Here is a 22,355-nt window from a genome sequence, read left to right as displayed (position 1 = left end):
ATGAAAATAGTATCTAAGAGATATCTGTGCTCCAATATTCACTGCCATCATTATTCACAATAGCCAAAATATGGTAACAAGACATGTGTCCATCAATGGATAAGTGAATGAAAAAAAATGTGATCTGCCTACCTACCTATAATGCAGTATTATTCAGCCATAAAAAAGAAGGAAATCCTGTTATTTAGAGAACATGGATGAACATGGAGACAATCATGCTAAGTAAAATAAGTCAGATACAGACAAATATTGTATGATCTTACTTACATGTGGAATCTAAAAAATTAAAGCTGAGAAGAACTTAGAAAAGCTGAGAAGAGAATGGAAATTTCTAGGAGCTATGGACTAGGTAGAATATGAAGAAATTGGTCACTGGCTACAAATTTTCAGTGATAAGATGAATAAGTTCTAAGGAACCTAACACACCACATGCTGGCTATAGTTACTAATACTGTATTATATATTTTAAATATGCTCTGTAAGTATTCTCGCCACAAAGAAACAGTAACTGTGAGGTAAATGTTAATTAGCTTTATGCTGTAATCATTTCACAGTGTATATGTGTGGACAATCATCATGTGTGCACTTTAAATACGTATAATTTTTGTCAACTGTGCATCAATAAAGCTAAAAAATATTCAAATAAATAAACAGCCATATGTGGCCAATGGCTACCAACTCATTCAGTTCTAGAGAATTTTCTGGAGAGCTACAAATTTCCCTCTCAACCACTTAATCTTTTTTAAAAAAGTTTTAAAATTTTGGTGAGGCGCTTGGGTGGCTCACTTGGTTAAGTGTCCAACTCTTGGTTTCGGCTCAGGTCATGAGCTCACGGTTTTGTGAGTTCAAGCCCCATGTCTGGCTCTGCACTAGCAGCACAGAGCCTGCTTGGGATTCTCTCTTTCCCTCTCTCTGCCCCTCCCCTGTGTGTGCTCTCTCACGTTCTCTCTCTCTCTCTCTCTCTCAAAATAAATAAAATTTAAAAGAAAAAAAGAAGGTACTTACAGAGTACCTATTACATGCCAAGCACTGTATGAGGGACAGGGACACAATAAGGAAAAGAATGGAATAATATGACAAGTGGTTAACTAATAATAACAGCAGCTATTTATTAAACATAGCAATCACTGTACTAAATGCTTCATAAGCATTACCTCTTTTATTCTTTTCAATAAATCTAAGTATACATTCTCTTTTATGGATGAGAAAACAAGGTTGCAGACGTCCCTAGGATCATCAAGCTCTTAGTCATGAACTTAGGATAAAGGAAACCAAGGGAAAACAGCATCTAAGTCTTCCTAAGGGAGTCAGGACAAGGAAGAGGTTCCCAAACAAGGAAATGCTTGCACTGAATACTAGAGGCAGGATTCTAGTGGACAGAATGGTAAAGGGAAAAAACTTTGCATTTTACACAAAAGGAAGAATGTATACATCGCCACAGATTAAAGCGTAAGGTAGCATATATGTTAGGACACCTAAGTAACAGATTCACAGAGATGGCTGCTAGAGGATGAGACTGGAGATAAGCAGGCAAACATTCACCATCACAGATTCACTTGAATGCCAAGTCAGTATGTACATAGATGTTTCTTCTAAATGTATATTATTTTCCCATAGTGATGAAGAACCACTGAAGAACTTAGATTAAGGAAGTACTAGACTTGGAGGCAGGGAAATCTGCTATGAAGCTGTTATCAGAGTCCAAGAATGAGCTGTTGCCAAAGTTCTTCTAGTGGGTGGCCAACTGTATTTGGACAGTAACAGGACATGAGAGAGACATCGCAGATGAAAAGTGACTTGACTAAGCACTGATTTTCACATAAAGCGGTCCAATTTAAGTATCTAAAACTTAGGGATTCAACTTCAGAAGAGGTCAGGCTTCTAGATTTAAATTCAGAAGCTACCTATCCCAGGAAGTGATGGTAGGAACTGTGAAAAAAAGTAAAAAGCAAATATCCTCAATAAAAGCAGAAGATTCTCAATAAATATTTGTTGAATGAATTTAAAGAAAAGAAAAAGACTAACCTTAGGGGATGACCATAAGAATATGAAGGAAAAAAGGAGTTACAACTGTAACCGAGATAGCAAAAATCAGAGGTCAACAGCGTGAACAGGCAAGTCATGGAAAAGGAGGCTGAAAACAAGACCACCCAGCTGCTGACACTGGAGAACAGTGAGACTCTTCCGTGTAAGCTTAGTTTAGCTGAATGGTGTATAGTTTGCTTCCACTGAGCTTTCCAGTTCTTAGTTTTGCCCTTTCAGAGGCTCCTGGGTGGCTCAGCGGGTTAAGCGTCCGACTTCGGCTCAGATTATGATCTTGTGGTCTGTGAATCTGAGCCCCACATTGGGCTCTGTGCTGATAGCTCAGAGCCTGGAGCCCGCTTTGGATTCTGTGTCTCCCTCTCTCTCTGCCCCTCCCCGCTCAAGACTCTCTCGCTCTCTTTCAAAAATAAACAAACATTACAAAAAAAAAAAAAAGTTTTGCCCTTTACTCCTCCATTACCACTATTTTATCTTAAAATGAATTCTCTCCCAGTTTGTTATAAGGCTGTGTATGTGAAGTCTTTTTAAGGCTGTGTTTTCACAACATGATACTGATGGCAAAAACTATTTCATAATTAAGAGCAACAAAGGTGGGGCGCCTGGGTGGCACAGTCGGTTAAGCGTCCGACTTCAGCCAGGTCACGATCTCGCGGTCCGTGGGTTCGTGCCCTGCGTCGGGCTCTGGGCTGATGGCTCAGAGCCTGGAGCCTGTTTCCGATTCTGTGTCTCCCTCTCTCTCTCTGCCCCTCCCCCGTTCATGCTCTGTCTCTCTCTGTCCCAAAAATAAAAATAAATAAATAAATAAATAAATAAATAAATAAATAAATAAACGTTGGGAAAAAAAAGAGCAACAAAGGTTAAATTCCAGACCATTTCTTAAACCATGAAACTCACTCTATTACTCATTCCATGTTCCTTGTACAAAGACCTCAAATCTAGAGCATATTAAATTTTTTTTAATCTTTATTTTTGAGAGAGAGAGAGACAGAGACAGAACATGAGTGGGGGAGAGGCAGAAAGAGAGGGAGACACAGAATCCGAAGCAGGCTCCAGGCTCTGAGCTGTCAGCACAGAGCCCAACGCAGGGCTTGAACTCACAAACTGCGAGATCATGACCTGAGCTGAAGTCGGACGCTTAACCAACTGAGCCACCCAGGCACCCCTCAAATCTAGAGCATATTGATTCTACCCAAAAAAAGGGCACTGAACTTAGTTCCAACATAAAACAAAGTTCTTTTATGAGTAAATTACAGAAAACTAAATTGCCAAACAAAGCTGATTTTAAAAATAAGTACCTACAGAAATAGGCTAAGAATAAAGATTCTAAAAGGTAAGACCTTAAAATTAAAAGGCAAAAAGTAAAGCCAAAAATTACCAAAACAGAGAAAAAAAAAATTTTTTTACACAGAAAAGTATATTCAATAACTTAAAATACTTACCTTTTTTATTCTTTTACAAGGGCATCTAAGTTTTACCTTCTGGTTGCAATTAAAGGGACATTCACCAGGATGACACATTTCTTTGCATCTGTGACCACAAGGAAGCTAAAATAAAACAAAAATAAAGCAATTTTTATTGCTATTTATATTTATATTCTAGTATTTATATTATTTATATTCTATTATATTCATATTTATATTCTAGTCATACTCTACAAACTCCCCTTCCTCCAACAGCTATTTTAAGAGAGTCTATCACAGTAGGGTCGGTCAATCAACCCTGGATAATGATCTAATTTTCCAACTTTTTCTTTTAGATATACATTACTTTACACATAAATGTTAAATATTCTCCCCAGTTCCACTCCAAGAGTGTATCTTACATCAGGGTTGCGGCTAGTTATAGCCTGTGACTATGTTCTGGCCAATGAAATGTAAGCAAAAGTGCTTTTGTGCCTTCAAGCTTTTCAAGAGCATACACCCATGTTCTTCCCTTCCCAATGTGCTGTAAATGATGACATTTAGAGCACGAATGGAAACCATGTGTCAAGATGAAGCAGAGCTGCCTGACTTATTTGGGTTCCTGGATGAATACATGGAGCACAGTGATAACACATCTACCTTCCCTATATGGTTATATAAGAAAGAAAGAAAACTTTCTTGTCCTTAAGGCACTGTGTTGTAATACAACTGCTTAGCCTTTTACTCTAAATCATTTCTCTTTGCCACTATGTATTAAAACATATTATATAGGTAGCCAAACCAACTAAGCAATTGCCATGATGTCTACGTGGCTCCTCGTCTTTAGTTATTTACTATCTTCTTATCACAGTCAAGCTTTCAGATGAAACATTGTGATCTTCTTTGTATTCAAATCTTATCCAGACTTCAATAAATGGCTTAGATCACCATAGTAACATGATAGAAATTTGCCTATATTTGAACAAATAGTAGTAATTATGTAAGAAATCTACTTTTAAACTATTGTGACACTGTTTGTGTGGTCTTCAAAAAAATTATGGGCGCCTGGGTAGCTCAGTCTGTTGAGTGTCTGACTTCAGCTCAGGTCATGATCTCATGGTTCGTGGATCCAAGTCCCACGATGGGCTCTGTGCTGACAGCTCAGAGCCTAGAGCCTGCTTCAGAGTCTGTGTCTCCCTCTCTATCTGCCCCTCCCCCGCTTGTGCTCTGTCTCTCTCAAAAATGAATAAAAACATTAAAAATTTTAAAAAATTTAGACACTTCATAGATTCCTGTCTCTCCAACCAGACTGTGAATAAAAGACACCATTGGTTAGTGGTTAAGTTCCAAAGTCAAGCTGCCTGGAACTGAATTTCAGCTTCCCTGTTTACCAACTGTGAAATCTTGGGCAAACCTCCTGACTTTTCTGTGCCTCACGTACAAAACTGGGAAGGGAAACAGAACTTTGTAAGGCTGTCGTGAGGATTAAATGTTCTCGATATATTTAGCTATTATAATGAAAGGTATTATAATGAGGGCAATGGTCTTCTATTTCTTTGTGTCTCTTATATTCATTAACAAAGACACCTTAATAAACATTGAATTCTCCAACTTCTGATCTTTATATTTCACCAGATCGATTCTTCAAACTATTATCTCTACTGACTTTAAAACATTCCGAAGTCTTTTCCATTGCCTTTAGTCTCTCTCTGGTGTTCAACTAAATTTCTTGTTTTTTCATTTTTAGCTGAGACGTTCGCACCAAAACTAAATATGGATCACTCAGACTACATTTTCATCGGTCCCACCATAGGGCTGCGCTGCTGGAATGAGTTCCACACTAGCATTCCTGGACCACTTCGGTTTTGTTTTTCTCTCTACCTAACTACAGGCCTTGAACACTGCTTAATAAGCTCAAAAGTTCATACTTTTGAACTATCAAATATCTGCCTCACAGGGTGGTTTAAAGTCTTTGTCCTCTTCAACTTCTTCCTCACTTCCATTCCTGCCAGTGCCTCTAGCCTGACTTCATGAAGAAGACAAACATTTGGCATTAACTTACCACCCATCCTCTCTTCTTCTCAAAACAGGTCTTTGTAGCCTCTTGCTCTTTCCTTCAGCGAGGTAATGACATCGGTCATCCTCTCTAAAAGTAACTAACCACTCTACTTCAACTTTAAATCAATAACTCTAATGGGGAAAGTGAATAGGGAAGCTTTTCAGAATCAATATAGACTTTCTGAAGTTACTCAGAATTGTGACTACAGTATTCTATATTTTCAACGTGTTGGGGTTTGATGAAAAGCTAAAAACCGGATGTCCTATCTTTCTGCCTTAGTCCTAAAAGACCCCATGGTCACTCTCCACAATTTCACTACCATCTTAAAAGTCTCTTTTCTCTGGCTGGGTCTTCTACCTTTAAAATGTCCCTCTTTTCTCTAAATACTGTATTGATCCTGTTACCCCCATCTCACAATTCTTCCATGAATCTCCCTGCCTTTCATCTTCTCTGCTGGTAGAAGAAACAGAAGACATAAATTGAGATGGCTGCCTGGTTTACCACAGTTCTCCCAGGAGCCATGGCCATGACTGCACCACCCATTCCAGTTCCCTGTCTGTCGCTGCCTGTGCCAAGGGAGCGCCCGTACCTAAGGGGACCAATCAGATTTGCTCTCCTGATAACTGAAAACTAAAAAGAAAGAGATGGTGGTTTGAATAGTCATCTCACTACAGAGCCCTCAAGCCCCTGCTGGCAAGCCCCTGGGGGCTGCCCAGGTCCTGCCCTTCCCAAAGGTTGCTGTAACAGCATTTCCTTCAAAATCTATGAACTGGCCTCCAATATCCTCCGAATATGTCTTTTTGTGTGTGTGATAAGTTAAGCAAACTGATTTCTGTAGCTTGCAAGGAGAACTGAAACTCATCCAGAAGTCTGCTGTGCTGGTATCCAACATATGCCGCACAGACAAAAGTAATGTCATTAATCCTGAAAAAGTATTAAAAACCACTAGTAATCTGGAAAATGCAATTTAAAATCACCAGATGCCATAGAATTGGCAAAACTTAAAAATTATGACAATACCAAGGGTTGTGGTAGCTGGAAATTAAAATGCTGGAACTTTAAAATACTGGTAGTAAACAGGAAAATCTACTGAGAGTAAATTGTACAACTATTTTGGAAATCAAGATGACTTTAAGTTGAAATTATACATCCACTATGAATAAGCAATGGCACATAGAGAAACCTATATCCACATATATTAGAATGTACAAACAAGAAGGTTCATAGCAGTATTTTTAGCAACTCAAATATCTACCCACAGTAAAGAAAACACAGTGAACTATAGTCTACTCACATAATGGAATAAAGACTGTGGCAACATGTAATAAACGTGACAAACATAACATCAAGCACAGTAAGTAGGTCACATAAGTTCATACTTTTGAACTTTTAATATAAAATTAGGCAAGCAATATTGTTTCCAGATGAAAGCTATAAACAAAAGCAAGTAAATTACTATAAAAGGGAGATGGAGATAACATATAGGATAGAAAGAGGAAACCACAGTCAGACAGGGACTTTGGTAGACTTCTGAGATGCAGTCACACTGTAATTTTTATCCTGGGTGGAGTTATACGGTCTTGACTTTTTAACCATTTGTTAAACTGTCCATATGTATTACATATTTCTGACTAGGTAATAATTTCATTGTTTAAAAAAATCAGATGTACAAGTATGTGTTATCTTAAAAGCCAGCTTATATTCTAAAAGAGCTGAAAAGCAGTTTCAAAGGAAGCTGATTAAAATGCATAATATATAAAGACTGTATCTTCATTACAGACTTCACACCAAAATACTGAGGTTTTTCTAAAACATCTAACCTTCACATTCATTTAAAGCAGAGATAGCCTACTCTACTCAATGTGGAATGGTTTTCTTCTACTCAGTCCCTAACATCATTCTGCTAACATTTGCATGTCATATCCAACACCTCATCAATAACCAATACTGTCTACTTCAAAATGTTCCATTTTAATCACAACAATTAAAAAAGCTCTTTAAAAATAATTAAGGAAAGCTTGCAAAACAATGTTTGTGGATAAATACCCACATATATCATCATCACTACAGCAAGCACATATAAGGCACTTACTATATACTATGACATTTACATGTTATCAACTCATTAATACTCAGCGCTCAGAAGTGAGTATTATTTCTCCCATTGTATACATGAACAATCTGAGTTACAGAGACATTAAATAATTTTCCCAAGCAAAAAGTAAAAAAGCTTGCATGGGGATGATAAAACCGAATTCAGAAATATGTTTTAAAAGCAGAATTGTGTATGTGGGGCAGTTTAAAGGTGTAGTTAGTTCTTCATGGTATCTTTATATTTTCTTTTAGTTAAATTCAAACCAGTCCAGAAGACATAGAGTGTGTATATCTAGAAGGATATGCCTATATCACTCCCACGGTTCAGTTTAATTCACATTCAACAAACATTTACCAACTGCCTAATACATACAAACAGGGAACAAAGGACTGGATGCAAGGACAAATATGACATGGTCCCTGCCCCCAAGAAATCCATAGTATGGGGAGGGGAAGAGAAAGTGAACAGGAATCTATCAGTACATCAGAATTTACCATCATCTTATACCTTAACTCTGAGTACAGGATATCTGCTGCAGATGCAAAGTGACACAGTTCTTGGTTGATCCCAAGTATGACTTGATTCTATGGCTTAGTGAGTCTCAAAACTGTGGTGCCAGACCAACAATATCACTATTATATATAAGCTTATTAGAAATGCAAATTCTTGGACCCCCAAAACCAGAAACTCTGGGGCAGGGCCCATTAATCCATTTCAAGAAGCTCTTAAACTGACTGTTTGAGAAGTATTGCTGTAGCCTTACCAATGTTGAGAGGCCATAAACTAGAGTAAGTTCTGTTAGACACCTGTCCGCTCCTAGACTGTTTCAAACTATAACAGCCACCTGGATTGTTCCCAAACTAAGGCTATATTTTTCAAGAGAGCCCAAGGAGACTCTGGAAATACTCGGGGCCCCAGAATGATCTAGAATCCAAATAATCATGAGCATGGAAAACAAATTTTTAAACAGTGACCATCCATCTAGCCCCACCAAATGTCATAACAGTATCACAAACGAATCACAGCCAAGGAAATGTTAAACTGCAAATTAGCAATCCCTAAATTTAATTTTGTTATTTCTAACTACAATCTCATCCCAAGTTACTGAATCAGATTAAAAATAAAACATTCTCAACCACTTATTACCTGGAATCTGAATTTGGGCAGAAGAAAATTTATTTTAAAAAGGAAAAACTCAGGATTTGAAGAATTCAGAAAATTAAATTTGAAGTATCCCAATGCCCCCCTTAGTTTTGCTTGTATGACAAAGACAGGTTATTAAAATAATCATTTATTGCTTGAAATGTCTGTTTATAATCTCACATAACTTTTAAAATACACAGGTTCAACTTCCAATAGTTCTTAAACAGAAATCCATAAAAAGCATCCAGTTTTAGTTAAAAGGAAATATTGCTAACAAAAAGGTATATCAGGCATTAATTTCTTTTTATTTAATTAAAGAGAATGACTTCTATACTTGTCATTAAGGCTTTGTCGTCATCTCTCCCTGACTATAAAGAGGACGAGAAACAGGTAAATACATAAAGACAGAATTAAAATAAAAGTGGTACAATGAGTATATCTGTAAGTCAAAGGAACTCCATTATAAATGTCCAACCAAATCAAGTAACTATTACTGCCCTACCTCCAACAACAAAAAAGGGAATACTCTGACTTTTAAGTTAACCAACTATAGACAGACCACTTTGGTTTCTCAAATTATCACCAAGAAAAATCGCTGGTGACTTTTAACCTTTACACTCTGAATAATTTTTCTGAACTATTTTTAATACTTTCAGTTTGGATACAATGCACATACAAGAATCAGAATATTTAAAAATAAAACTTTAACAGAAGTACTTTGTATGAATTAATTCAAAATAATAATGAACTTTAAAGTTCATACATACGCGCGCGCACACACACACACACACACACACACAAATCTGCTTCTTAAATAACCTACTATGGATTTACTGTCTCACAGCCTATGACTCACACAGTTCTTCACCTATTTAATATTTTAAGGAGGGGCAAAGCATTAGGTCAATACTCTATCATATAAAGTATATAAGCTGTCTTTAAAACTGCTCTTAGAAAAAAATCTTCGAAGGGTCAGTCTTAGTCCTAATAGCCCCAAAATTTCATAAAGAGATGTGCATCCACAGTTAAGTAGGTATTACATTTTTACAGACCTCAATCACATCTTCCTTTCTGGACCCACATGTCTAGCAGGTTCAGAAAAGACCTGAAATAAGACCAAACGAGAAAAGAGAAAATCCAAGAGAAACAAGGCCATAGAAATACAACCTAAAAGTTTCTATTAAAGCTTACCTCTTTAGGACACTGATTTTTGCAACAACTAAGGAGATTCTTTTCATCTATATCAGCAGTGGTTATTTTTCTAAAAATAAAAGAGGAAATTTTGATGCCATTCAAACCAAAGTCCATTTTATAACATAATTTCTCTAAAAGTAATTCACAATTTCAAACATATCCATAAAATTACCCTACTTCATTTTTTTCTTGAAAACTATTTTGTGTACCATCTGTAATAATTATCTCAAATTACTTACCTGGTCTGATAACTGAAAACTTCCAGCGCTTTATCTATTACCAATAAATCAAATGCCAAAAAGTCAATCACTGCAAAAAGGGAGTATAAAACACATACAAAGTATGATCTCTTTAATAGTTCCTGCTATTATCTTTCCCTGTTGATAGATCAACCATTATATTATCATATAATTATCATTTTCCTAATACTTCTATGAACAGTTAAAAACTGATGGCTCAATATATTACTTTAAAATTGATCCTGAGAAAATGCTCACCCAGATTTCTTTTTTTTAAGTTTTTATTTAAATTCCAATTAGTTAACATAAATTGTAATTTAGTTTCAAGTTTCAATACAGTAATTCAATACCTCCATACAATACCCAGAGCTCTCATCACAAGTGCACCCCTTAACCCCCATCAACTATTTAACCCATTCCCCCATCCACGTCCCCTCTAGCAACCATCAGTTTGTTCTCTGTAGTTGAGTCCGTTTCTTGATTTGCCTCCCTTTCTCTCTTTTCCCCCCCACTTTACTTGTTTTTTCTTAAAGAGAAAAAAAAAAAACCTACTTCAAATTGAAGAATTTAGTAAGCTTGTTTTAGGAAATCTTTTTAAGTTGTTTTGGTAACTTATTTATTAATATTAGAAATTGATTCATTTTAGATTCAACCATTTTAGAGCAGTCTCTGTGCTTTTATGTTTGACTTGGTGGGTAATTCAGGAAAAGTCATAAGCACCAGGGAATAAAACTACTTTCTAATCTAGTTGAATACAACCACAACAGACATCGCATGAGTCAGTTAACTAGTGACACTCTTAAAATCCCTACCATATGAATCTTATTTTCTCTTCCCATTACCTTTCTTCTTCTTTTTATTGTTTCTTTCTTTTCCTTCTTTTCCTATTTCCTTTTAGTATACATAATTGCCAAAATATACCATAAATTTAGCCCAATGTCAAAACTATTATCTTAAATATGTGTTATCAAATTAGTATAAATGTACTCTAAGGTAACATATGCAATTTTCTTAGCAAAAATTCACTTAATAATATCACTTAATATATTATTTCTGGCTCTCCCAGAAGTTGTACGTTTTCATTCTTACAAGTATGGCGCTCACCTCTGAACTTAAGAATTAATATCATTTTGTTCCTGTCATTTTACAATTAGTAATAAACTAATTTTTCATCTCTCTCAAAAATAAATACACATTAAAAAAAATTTTTTTTTAAAGCTGCTTCGGATTCTGTGTCTCCCTCTCTCTGTCCCTCCCCCACTTGCACTATCTCACTCTCTCAAAAATAAATAAACATTAAAAAAAAAAAAAAAACAGAGGGGGGGCGCCGGGGTGGCGCAGTCGGTTAAGCATACGACTTCAGCCAGGTCACGATCTCGCGGTCCGTGAGTTCGAGCCCCGCGTCGGGCTCTGGGCTGATGGCTCAGAGCCTGGAGCCTGTTTCCGATTCTGTGTCTCCCTCTCTCTCTGCCCTCCCCCGTTCATGCTCTGTCTCTCTCTGTCCCAAAAATAAATAAACGTTGAAAAAATTAAAAAACAAAAAAACAAAAAAAAACAGAGGGAGGTGCCTGGGTGGCTCAGTTGGTTACGCGGCCGACTTTGGCTCAGGTCATGATCTCACATCTCTTGGGTTCAAACCCTGCATAGGGCTCCGTGTTGACAGCTCAGAGCCTGGAGCCTGCTTTGGATTCTGTGTCTCCCTCTCTCCATCCCTCCCCCACTCGCACTGTCTCTCTTTCTCTCTCTCAAAAATAAACAAACATTAAAAAAATTTATAATTAGTAATAAACTAATTTTTCAACACCTGTCAATCTTTTATCTTTTGAATTCTAACAGGTATGTAGTTGTATCTCATTGTGATTTTAAGTTTTTATTTAAATTCCAATTGGTGTAAGGAAATGCAACAGATTTCTGTACATTGATTTTTGTATCCTATAACTTTACTGAATTTGTGTACCAGTTCTAGCAGTTTTTTTTGGTGGACTCTTTCAGGTTTTCTATATATAGGTATCATGCCATAGTGAAAGTTTTACTTCTTCCTTGCTGGTTTGAATGACTTTTATTTCTTTTTCTTGTCTGATTGTGTGGCTAGGATTTCCATTACTATGTTAAATAACAGTGGTGAGAGTGGACATCCCTGTCTTGTTCCTGACCATAAAGGAAAAGCTCTGTTTTTCCCCCTTGAGGATGATATTAGCTATGGGGTTGTTATATATAGCCTTTGTCATTTTGAGGTGTGTTCCCTCTAAATCTGCTTTGTTGGGGTTTTTATCATAAACAGATATTATACTTTGTAAAATGCTTTTTCTGTATCTATTGAAAGGATCATATGGTTCATATCCTTTCTTTTATTAATGTGGTGCATCACGTTGATTGATTTGTGAATACTGAACCACACCTGCAACTCAGGAATAAATCCCACTTGATGGTGGTGAATAACTTTTTTAATACATTGTTGGATTTCATTTGCTAGTATTTTATTGAGAATTTCTGCATCTATGTTCATCAGGGATATTGGCCTGTAGTTCTTTCTTAGTGGTAGCTTGTTTTGGTACCAAGGTAATGCTAGCCCCATAGAATGAAATTGGAAGTTTTCCTTCCTTTTCTATTTTTTTTTGAATTATTTGAGAACAGTTATTAACTCTTCTCTAAATGTTTGGTAGAATCTGGTCATGGACTTTTGTTTGTTGGGAGTTGGACTACTGATTCAATTTCTTTGCTGGTTACCAGTGTGTTCAAGTTTTTTATTTCTTCCTGTTTCAGTTTTGGTCATTTACATGTTTCTAGGAATTTACCCATTTCTTCTAGGTTGTCAAATTTGTTGGCATACAGGGGCACCTGGATGGCTCAGTTGGTTAAGCATCTGGCTCTTGGTTTTAGCTCAGGTCATGATCTCACAGTTCATGAGTTTGAGCCCTGCACTGGGCTTCACACTGACAGTGTGGAGCCTGCTTGGAGTTTTCTCTCCATCTCTCTCTGCCTCTTCCCCTACCCCACTTCAAAATAAATAAACTTTAAAAAATTTGTTGGCATACAATTTTTCATAACTTTCTCTTATAATTTTTTGTATTCCTGTGGTGTTGGTTGCTATTTATCTTCTCATTTGTGATTTTATTTATTGGAGTCCTTTGTCTTTTCTTTTTGATAAGTCTGGCTTGAGGTTTATCACATTTTATTAATTTTTTTTTCAAAGGATCAGTTCCTGGTTTCACTGATCTGTTCTATTTTTCTAGTTTCTATAACATTTATTTCTGCTCTAATTTTTATCACTTCCTTCCTTCTGCTGGCTTTGGGTTTTGTTTGATATTCATTTTCTAGCTCCTTTAGTATAAGATTAGGTTGTTTGATATTTTTCTTGCTTCCTGAGGTAGGCCTATGTTGCTATATACTTCTTACGACTGCTTTTGCTGCATCCCAAAGGTTTTGGACCACTGTGTTCTCATTTTCATTTATTTCCATGTAATTTTTTATTTCTTCCCTGATTTCCTGGTTGAGCTGTTCAATGTTTAGTAGCATGTTGTTTAACCTCCATATATTTGTGGTCTTTCCAATTTTTTCTTGTAGTTGGACTTCTAGTTTCATAGTGTTGTAGTCAGAAAAGGTACATGGTGAGGCTTTAATCTTTTGGCATTTGTTGAGGCCTCTTTTGTGAACTACTGTGTGATCTATTCTGGAGAATGTTCCATGTACACTTGAAAAGACTGTATATTCTGCTGAAAATCATACACTTTAAATATACATTCAAAGAAAGGGAAAAGGAACTCCTGATAACTGTAGTAATTAATGGAAGCCAACTCAATCCAAATATATCTATCTACATATCCTCCCCCCCCCAAATCATTCAGCTCATTAATAATAAAATCACTCAAATCCCATGACCTGCATATAACCAGAAGATACAAATTTCTACAAATTTCAAATTACAGGCAAGTAGAAAAATAAATACCAATTCATAGCGAAGCTATTTCTCAAGCTCCCACAGCAAATCATTTCAGAGAACTAGTAGGGTTCTGGAAAAACTGAGCAGTAAAGAGAAGAGGGCAACTGAGCTAACATCACACCAGAAAGAGAAAGTCCACCCTAAATTTGACAAAGTACTGGTAGATACGAACACTAACTAAAAGGAAGAAACTTTAAAAAGTGCACAAGAATCAAGGAGTCAATCTTGGAAAGGCAACCACTCTGGACAAGAAGGTAAAAAGGCAAAGTCACACTTTGGGGACTACATGACAAAGGGAAAAAGAAGCAAGAAAAGGAAATTTATACCCTATAAGACCAAAGAAAATCTCCTTTCTTTAGTGTCACTAATTACTAAAGCAAAATTGCCCTCTTCACTCTACAAACAAAACTCTAAAGCTAAAAATTATAATAGTTCATTCTTAAAAGTTCAACAAAATAATTTTAATATATAAAAAGAATAAAATTTAACTTTTCCAATTTAAAAAAAACAGTAGTCTATAGTATAAATGACAAAAGCAAATTTAAGATACTACTAACAGGCATTTTTCAAAAAGTATTTATGTTAAAAAAATGAGAAACAAAGTCATATCCCAAACTTTAACTTGAGTCAAATACACTTACACACAGCCCACTTTACAAACTTGGGTGAAATGGAGCTGAACAAGTTAGATAAATTATGTTACATTGTGATTAAATAGGAAAAAAATGGTAATTTTTCCCCTCCACATAATTGATAAGCAAAAATATACATATTATTAAGTGTGCATTTTTTTAAGTAAAGGAAATATAGAAGTCATAGCCTAGTTTGGCATATGCCATAACAGCTACACTTGTAATAAACAAAAGTCTAGAATTTAAATTTTTTTTTTAATGTTTATTTATTTTTGAGACAGAGAGAGACAGAGCATGAACAGGGGAGGGTCAGAGAGAGAGGGAGACACAGAATCTGAAACAGGCTCCGGGCTCCGAGCTGTCAGCACAGAGCCCGATGCGGGGCTCGAACCCACGGACCGCGAGATCATGACCTGGGCTGAAGTCGTACGCTCAACCGACTGAGCCACCCAGGCGCCCCATAGAATTTAAAAATTATGCCTTAGTAACTATGTGCACATCAAGTTTTGATCCAACAAAATTCTAGTTTGACACAGTTGCTTGACAATCCGCTATAGGAATATTTCTATTTTTTTTTAAGCAGTGATTGATGAAACTTTTTCCCTTAAAAACCCTTACACAGAATTCCCAAATGGAAAAAGCAGAATTGCCCTTGAAACCAGGACTAAGATCTAGAAGGTGAGGGATTCTACATGTCTTTCTTTAGGTCTCTACTGGAAAGTCTAGGCTTCTAGTGTCTATGTGCAACAGTGAATAATGTTTCCTAAAGAATACTGTATAGGGTTCTGAATTACAAAGAGATACTGGTTAAAATAATTATAGTAAATACTTTTTCAGTCCACTTACCTACATTCCACATAAAGGCTTGTGATCTTGCAGTGACATTTTATTCTAAGCATCTGAACACAAGGAGGACATTTGCCAGGGTGACATGGCAAAACACATGGATGGGGACAACCCAGAGGCCGTGATTTAGAGCACCCTTCTTCACACTGAAGGCATTCTGGGCCAGCCTGATGGGTAGTAAGGAAATAAATCATCTAAGTACAGAAGTTGAACACTTCTATATATTAAAACTACAAAATTCACATATCCCATTAAAAAAAAAGCACTTTTGCAGCTCTTGAGAATATAATTAATAAAACGGTGCATGCTTTCACTCTTTAAAATTATTCAAAATGAAAAAATATATATTAAAAATGAAGAATCACCACTATTCACAAACTGGTATGTCTACAAACTTCATTAAATCAAACTGCGTCATCTGAAATTGTACTTGATTACATGAGGTATTCCTACTAAAAATTTAAATTACTTCCTAAATAGTTTGTAGCAGAAAAAAAATAAAGAGTAAAACATTATCAATTCATTTCCACCCAACAAGCACGATCACCATCAAACTAAAGAAATCAACACCCTGTTAATACATAAATAACAATTCCCAAAGCATTCAGTGTTCTGAAGATACTGATCTCATCTAGCCAAAGAGAAACATGTATAGAGGGGAAAAAGAATGACCAGAAGTTTATGTTTTAATGCACTTCAGTGAACCAAGATTACATTACATTTACAAGTAAATGTACTTCAGAGCATCTGGGTGGCTCAGTTGGTTAAGCTTAAGGGTAGAATTCTTGGTTTCTCCTCAGGTAATGATCTTACAGTTCTGAGATCAAGCTACCCATCAGGCTCTGTGCTGACGGTATGAAGTGTGCTTGGTGTTCTCTCTCTCCCTCTCTCTCTGCACCTCCCCAACTCACACATACACACACGTGTGATCTCCCTCTCTCTCAAAATAAATAAACTTGAAAAAAAATATGAAAAAAATAAACATACTTGAATGTAACTCAAGAAGGCACCTCTCTCCTCTAGTAATTTAATAATTTAACTATATCTACAAAAGAAGGTTAAAAATTGTTATTACAAGATAGTATTTATTTTCATATGTCATACATGAAATAAAATAAGAGAGCTATAGACATGGGTAGTGTCTTAAAGTTTAAAAACGTTTTATCATTCCTAAGTAAAGCTATGATTACAAATGAGTTATTATGTCAATAAAAACCCAAGCTACTTTTAACATACATGATTAAAAAGAAAAAGTATCTCGTGGGAGGGGGGAGGGGCTAAGTGGGTAAGGGGCATTAAGGAATCTACCCCTTAAATCATTGTTGCACTATATGCTAACTAACTTGGATGTAAATTAAAAAAAAAGAAAAGAAAAAAAAAAGAAAAAGTGTCTCAATTATGAAACATTCTTCTATAAATAATTTCTATTTTTTAATTTAAAAATTATATTAATTTATTCACACTTATTCAGCGTTATGTGCCAGGAATCATTCACACACTGGGAATATGCAAAATGGGAGAGATCCCTGACCTAAGAAACTTAAATTTAAATGGGGGAGATAAAGAACATAACAGAATGTCTTCATAAATATTTTGAAAAAAGATAAAGCAGGATAAGAGAGGGTAATAGGAGCAACATGAAGAAATTCCTGTTCATATTTGAACAGGAATTAAGTTAAATAAGGGAGAAAGCCACAAGAATATAGAGTTCCAGAGGGGAAAAAAAACTAAGTGCAAAAGCTCTGACAGAAGAACAAATGTGGAATATTCAAATAGCAAGAACAAAAGTAGAAGGGAACAAGTGAGCGACGAATGAAAAGGTAGGAAATGTCATCAGAAGTTGATCAGTATAAAGTCTTATTGGGCTATCATAAGGCCATCTGCATTTTATACTGGGAGTAACTGAAAGCTACTGATGGGTTTTGAGCAGGGAGATGACCCATGACTTATTTTGTTTTCTTACATTTTTAAAAGATGAATTTGGCTAATGCAGTAAGACAAACGTGGGAGTGGACAGCCTGGCTAGGAAAATACTGCAGAAATCTAGGGAAGAGGTGATGGTGGCTTGAATGAGAAGGTTAGTGTCAGAGGTTATAAGAAATAGATTCAGGGATCTACTTTGAAGATAATAAACCTAACAAGATTTGTTGTGAGACAAGGAAAGGAAAATAAGAAAGAAATCAAGCAATGTTCCTGTCTTTGATCTGCAGAATGGTGTAAAACTGATAAAACAACTTTCTGAAATGGGAAAGACTGGAAAAAGAGAAGCAGTGAATCTCAAAATATGCAAACATAACCAAAGATGACACACATAGTCTATCTCATTTGTTTCTTCCTGGCTATGTGGTACATCTGTAATAATCTTTCATTTAAATAAATAGAAGACCATACTGGGCTGGAAGTTAATATCAGGTAGTATCAGGGATACTACCTTTCTTATTACTACTCTCTTGGTTATATTATCATGAACAAGTCACTTGAAAACCTTCAGTTTCCCTATCTGCAAAAGAAGAATTATACAGATGGTATGGGGCTCCTTTGTTCCAGTTATGAAAAAAAAAAAAAAATCACTGAATCTATACTTGCTAAGCTATCTTCCTGGATCACTTCCAATATCAAGTTCTATCTTCCAGAAGAATCTACCTTAATTCAGAAATACAGCAAGACTGGCTGTCAAATATCTTACACAGTTCTTATTTTAAAAAGGGGTGGGGGCGCCTGGGTGGCGCAGTCGGTTAAGCCTCCGACTTCAGCCACGTCACGATCTCGCGGCCCGGGAGTTCGAGCCTCGCGTCAGGCTCTGGGCTGATGGCTCAGAGCCTGGAGCCTGTTTCCGATTCTGTGTCTCCCTCTCTCTCTGCCCCTCCCCCGTTCATGCTCTGTCTCTCTGTGTCCGAAAAATAAATAAATGTTGAAAAAAAAATTTTTAAAAATAAAAAAAAATTTAAAAAAGGGGAGACACTGGGGCGCTTGGGTGGTTCAGTCGGTTAAGCATCCGAGTTTGGCTCAGGTCATGATCTCATGGTTCACAGGTTCATGCACCGCGTCAGGCTCTGTACTGACAGCTCAGAGCCTGGAGCCTGCTTCAGATTCTGTGTCTCCCTCTCTCTCTGCCCCTCTCCTGCTCACGCTCTGTCTCTGTCTCAAAAATAAACATTAAAAAATTTTTTTTTTTTAAAGGGAGACAGGAATTTTAACCAAGGGAGCAATATTGGGATAATCTACAATAATTCCCCAATTAGTCATACCATCTTTTTTAAATGAGTTTTTCCTGATTCATCTGATGTCTAGAAATCCCAAAAGGATAGCAATCCCAATTATAAGCAAGGAGATGATGAGAAGGCAGAATAAACATGTGCGTTATTATTACAAATTGGAAAATGAATCTTGATGAGTAAAATTTTTCTTTCCCGTTTTATTATAATATATTTGACATTTCATAAATTTAAGGTGTTCCACATTTATATACTATGATTATCATCATAGCAAAAATTAGAACCTTTATCACATTACAGAATTATCCTTTGTTTTTAATGGCTGAAATAATTAAGTTCCAATCTCTTACAAAGTCTGATGATTATAACAAAATTCTTTTTTTTAAATCAATGAAACATGACACATCATACACACTTGCTTGTAGCAGTGATTTTCAAACACTTTTGTGCATGATCAATCACTTGACAATTGTTAAATGCTGAGGTACGACCTGAGATTCTGTTTCCAACAAGATTACAGGTGATGCCAATGCTGCGTGGCAAGGGTCTACCATATACATAAGCGTATAGGAAATGTATGTGTCTATGTGTGATTGATTACGTACCGATATATTTTTTTCTTTTTCATTTATTTTTGGTACAGATTTTCCCCAAAGATTATCCTCATTATTTCTTCCTCTTCTTTTTTTTTTTTTTTTTTTTGTATTTTTGAGGTTTTATTTTTTATGTTAATACATCAAAATCACTATGGAAAGTATTCTTAGAGAGTATGTTCTCTTCAAGTAGAAGAAACGGAAATACTTATTTCGTCTTTCAGTCACTCTAAAAATTATTTGTGCCCAGGTTTGCTTGGGAAATACACTCACTTCAACTGCCATCAATCTCACACCTTTCCCCAATTAACCACAGTTCCACTCACTGCAGCCAGTGAATTAGACAATAGAGATATATCTGTTGCTAATTGTAGCAATCAGAGCCATAGCGTATAAGAACAGCTTTGACTGGACTGAGAGATCTACAGAGATAAGAAACAAAAGACTTTTGATTCCAGTCAATAAACGCTTTTTAAATACCCGATATTTAATATTTATTAATTTAATATTTTTAGTATGTTGTAAGCTCTGTGCTACAACTCAAGGTAGAAGCTGAATTAACAATTCCTGAGCCATTTGGGTCAAGACAGACATACAAGGAGATCATCTCCAGTGGGTCTCAATTGAGATGTTACAGTAAGGAATTTCAAAGAGTTCATGATATATTTCATGTTTAATATATAAATTAGAATGATTGCAAAGTTATCCCCTAAATAATGTAATTTTCATTCACTTGCACTGTAGTAGCCTTCCTTGAGTGGGAGACAAAGGTGGACTTGTAGCTAAATTGAGATGAATTGCATGTAAGTTATAACCCAAACTTTACCACAGCCATTGCCCATGGAGCAATGTTGGGATAATCCAAGATAATTCCCCAATTGGTGTCTTATCAGCTCTTAAAATGAGTTTTTCCAACTCATTTGATGTTCTGGAAATCTAGAGAAGATATAGCAGCTGTACTCTAAAGTGATTTTGAAATATTTATGTGAGTATGATTTTATAATTCCACTCTCTTTTTCATTTTATCATGAGAACATTTTTATTAAGGATCAAAGCACGGATCAGTGAAGAAATTATAGGCAATATATCTACATATATGTCTGCACATGAGCAAGAACGATACTATGGACATTTATATTATCAGGCTTTACAACCACTGATTCAAAGACAAAAAAAAAAGTAACAATGCAAGTGAATTTTTCAATAGCATACAATTCATATTAATAATTTAAACATTTGAAAATTTAATGTTATTTAATAAAATGAATCTTAAAATCTTTGGCTTACTTCTCATGACACACACTTGCTAATAATATTATGATTCCCTATAGAATGGAAGTCTTTGAAAAAACATTAAATATTTTAAAAATATATAATTTTTTATATAACAAAGTTTATTTTTTATTCACACATCATGTCAAATGTAGGCTGGCAGGGGACTCCGGCAAATCAATGATTCTGGGATACAGGATGACAAGGAGTTTGCTAGCTTTTTAACTGTATCACAAGAGACATACAACCTCCTCCATCATGGAAACAGAGAAAGAATGGTTAATGATAAATTTAGGATTTCTCTAACTATTCCTGAAGTTGAATAACATTTCTGCCTATGTTTTATTGGCCAGAACCTTGCATATGGCCTAGGAAATTCAGAGCAGGAGACTGACTATCTGTATTCTGTTTCAACAGGAATCTGGTATATTTTATTGCTATTGTAAATGATTTTGCTGGGTTTTGTTAGTTTTATTTGTTGATTAAACATTTAAAAATAAAATTTAATAGGGGCATATGAGTGGCTCAATCAGTTGAGTGTCCTACTCTTGATTTTAGCTTAGATCATGATCCCAGGGTCGTGGCATGAAGGCCTGCATCAGGCTTCATGCTGAGCATGGAGCCTGCTTAAGATTCTCTCTCTCTCCCTCTGTCCTTCTCCCTGGCTCATACTCCCCCACTCTAAATATATATACTTATATATATATTTATGTTTTATGTTATTTATATATTATATACAAAAAATTTAGTATCATTTAAAATTTTATTGGCTATATTTATTTTTCCTTGTAAAACGGCAATTTTTAGCGATCTTTCGATGGTTGACTTATATGATTTGTAAAATGCTTTTAGTGAATTTCACACACACATACCCTACATCTGTGATGCTATTTACTTTATTCCCAACAAAAGATTAGAAATTTATTAAAATTGTGGACATTGTCTATCATACATGTTAGGTTTAAAAAACAGCTAAGAAAAAATGTTCCAGAATTAAACTCAGAGATATAAACGGACAGAAGTGGAAGTGATATTGCTATCTACTATCTAAATAGATAACGTAATTTCTGTACTTTTATCATAAAACGAAAGCCTATGTATTAACACAGGTACAGTATGTAAAGAGTACATTAAAAGGCATATCATGAGCTAGCACAAAGATACAGAGAAATGTACACCAAGCTGTTAAAGCTGCTTGTATTAAGAAAGGCAAGGAAGGAGAAGAGATGAGGGCAAGAAAAAGGAAAATAGTTATAACAAAATGGAAAAATATTTATGGCATAATTATCCAGAAGAATGTTTCAAGCATACTATAAGCACATATATATTCAACCTAAGGATATTACCTTGTTTTTGCCAATGAAGGCATCAATTTCAGTTACTTTGTGGCATTCTTTCATACATGTATGATTCTGACAATCTAAGGTTCGTCCACAGACTCTCTTACAAGAGTAGGGTCCTACAGTATGGCATGGTAGTGGACTCACCTTAAAAAAAAGGAAAAGAAAAGAAAAGAAAACATTAGCAACACACACACAAAACCTTCTGACCCATATGTCTGAAATGACTCTGTTATCATTTAAGAACAAGTTTCATAAAGGTCTAATACGTTTTCATTAATAATAGTTATTATCAAAATCAAAGTAACCTGTCAAAAAATCCAAAAAAACGAATGCTAATAAGC

The 22,355-nt window shown here is 35.6% G+C and overlaps 1 protein-coding gene across 5 annotated transcripts in view; it reads right to left on the bottom strand.

The window, feature by feature from the left end:
- The window catches only part of NFXL1 (nuclear transcription factor, X-box binding like 1), a 72,024-nt gene that overhangs the window by 5,093 nt on the left and 44,576 nt on the right, over positions 1-22,355 (bottom strand). For all 5 annotated transcript variants that reach the window (XM_015072313.3, XM_015072311.3, XM_027056355.2 and 2 more), the window contains exons 17-20: positions 22,018-22,158; positions 15,592-15,758; positions 9,932-10,001; positions 3,483-3,587 (exon numbers count right to left, since the gene is read on the bottom strand). In XM_015072313.3, coding sequence (XP_014927799.2) covers positions 3,483-3,587; positions 9,932-10,001; positions 15,592-15,758; positions 22,018-22,158 — 483 coding nt within the window. The remainder of the gene's footprint in view (positions 1-3,482; positions 3,588-9,931; positions 10,002-15,591; positions 15,759-22,017; positions 22,159-22,355) is intronic.

This window comes from Acinonyx jubatus, chromosome B1, assembly GCF_027475565.1.
Source record: "Acinonyx jubatus isolate Ajub_Pintada_27869175 chromosome B1, VMU_Ajub_asm_v1.0, whole genome shotgun sequence".
In the NCBI taxonomy this organism is placed as follows: Eukaryota; Metazoa; Chordata; class Mammalia; order Carnivora; family Felidae; genus Acinonyx; species Acinonyx jubatus.
The sequence above is the reverse complement of the archived record's forward strand: the minus strand, read 5'-3'. Positions and strand labels throughout refer to the sequence as shown.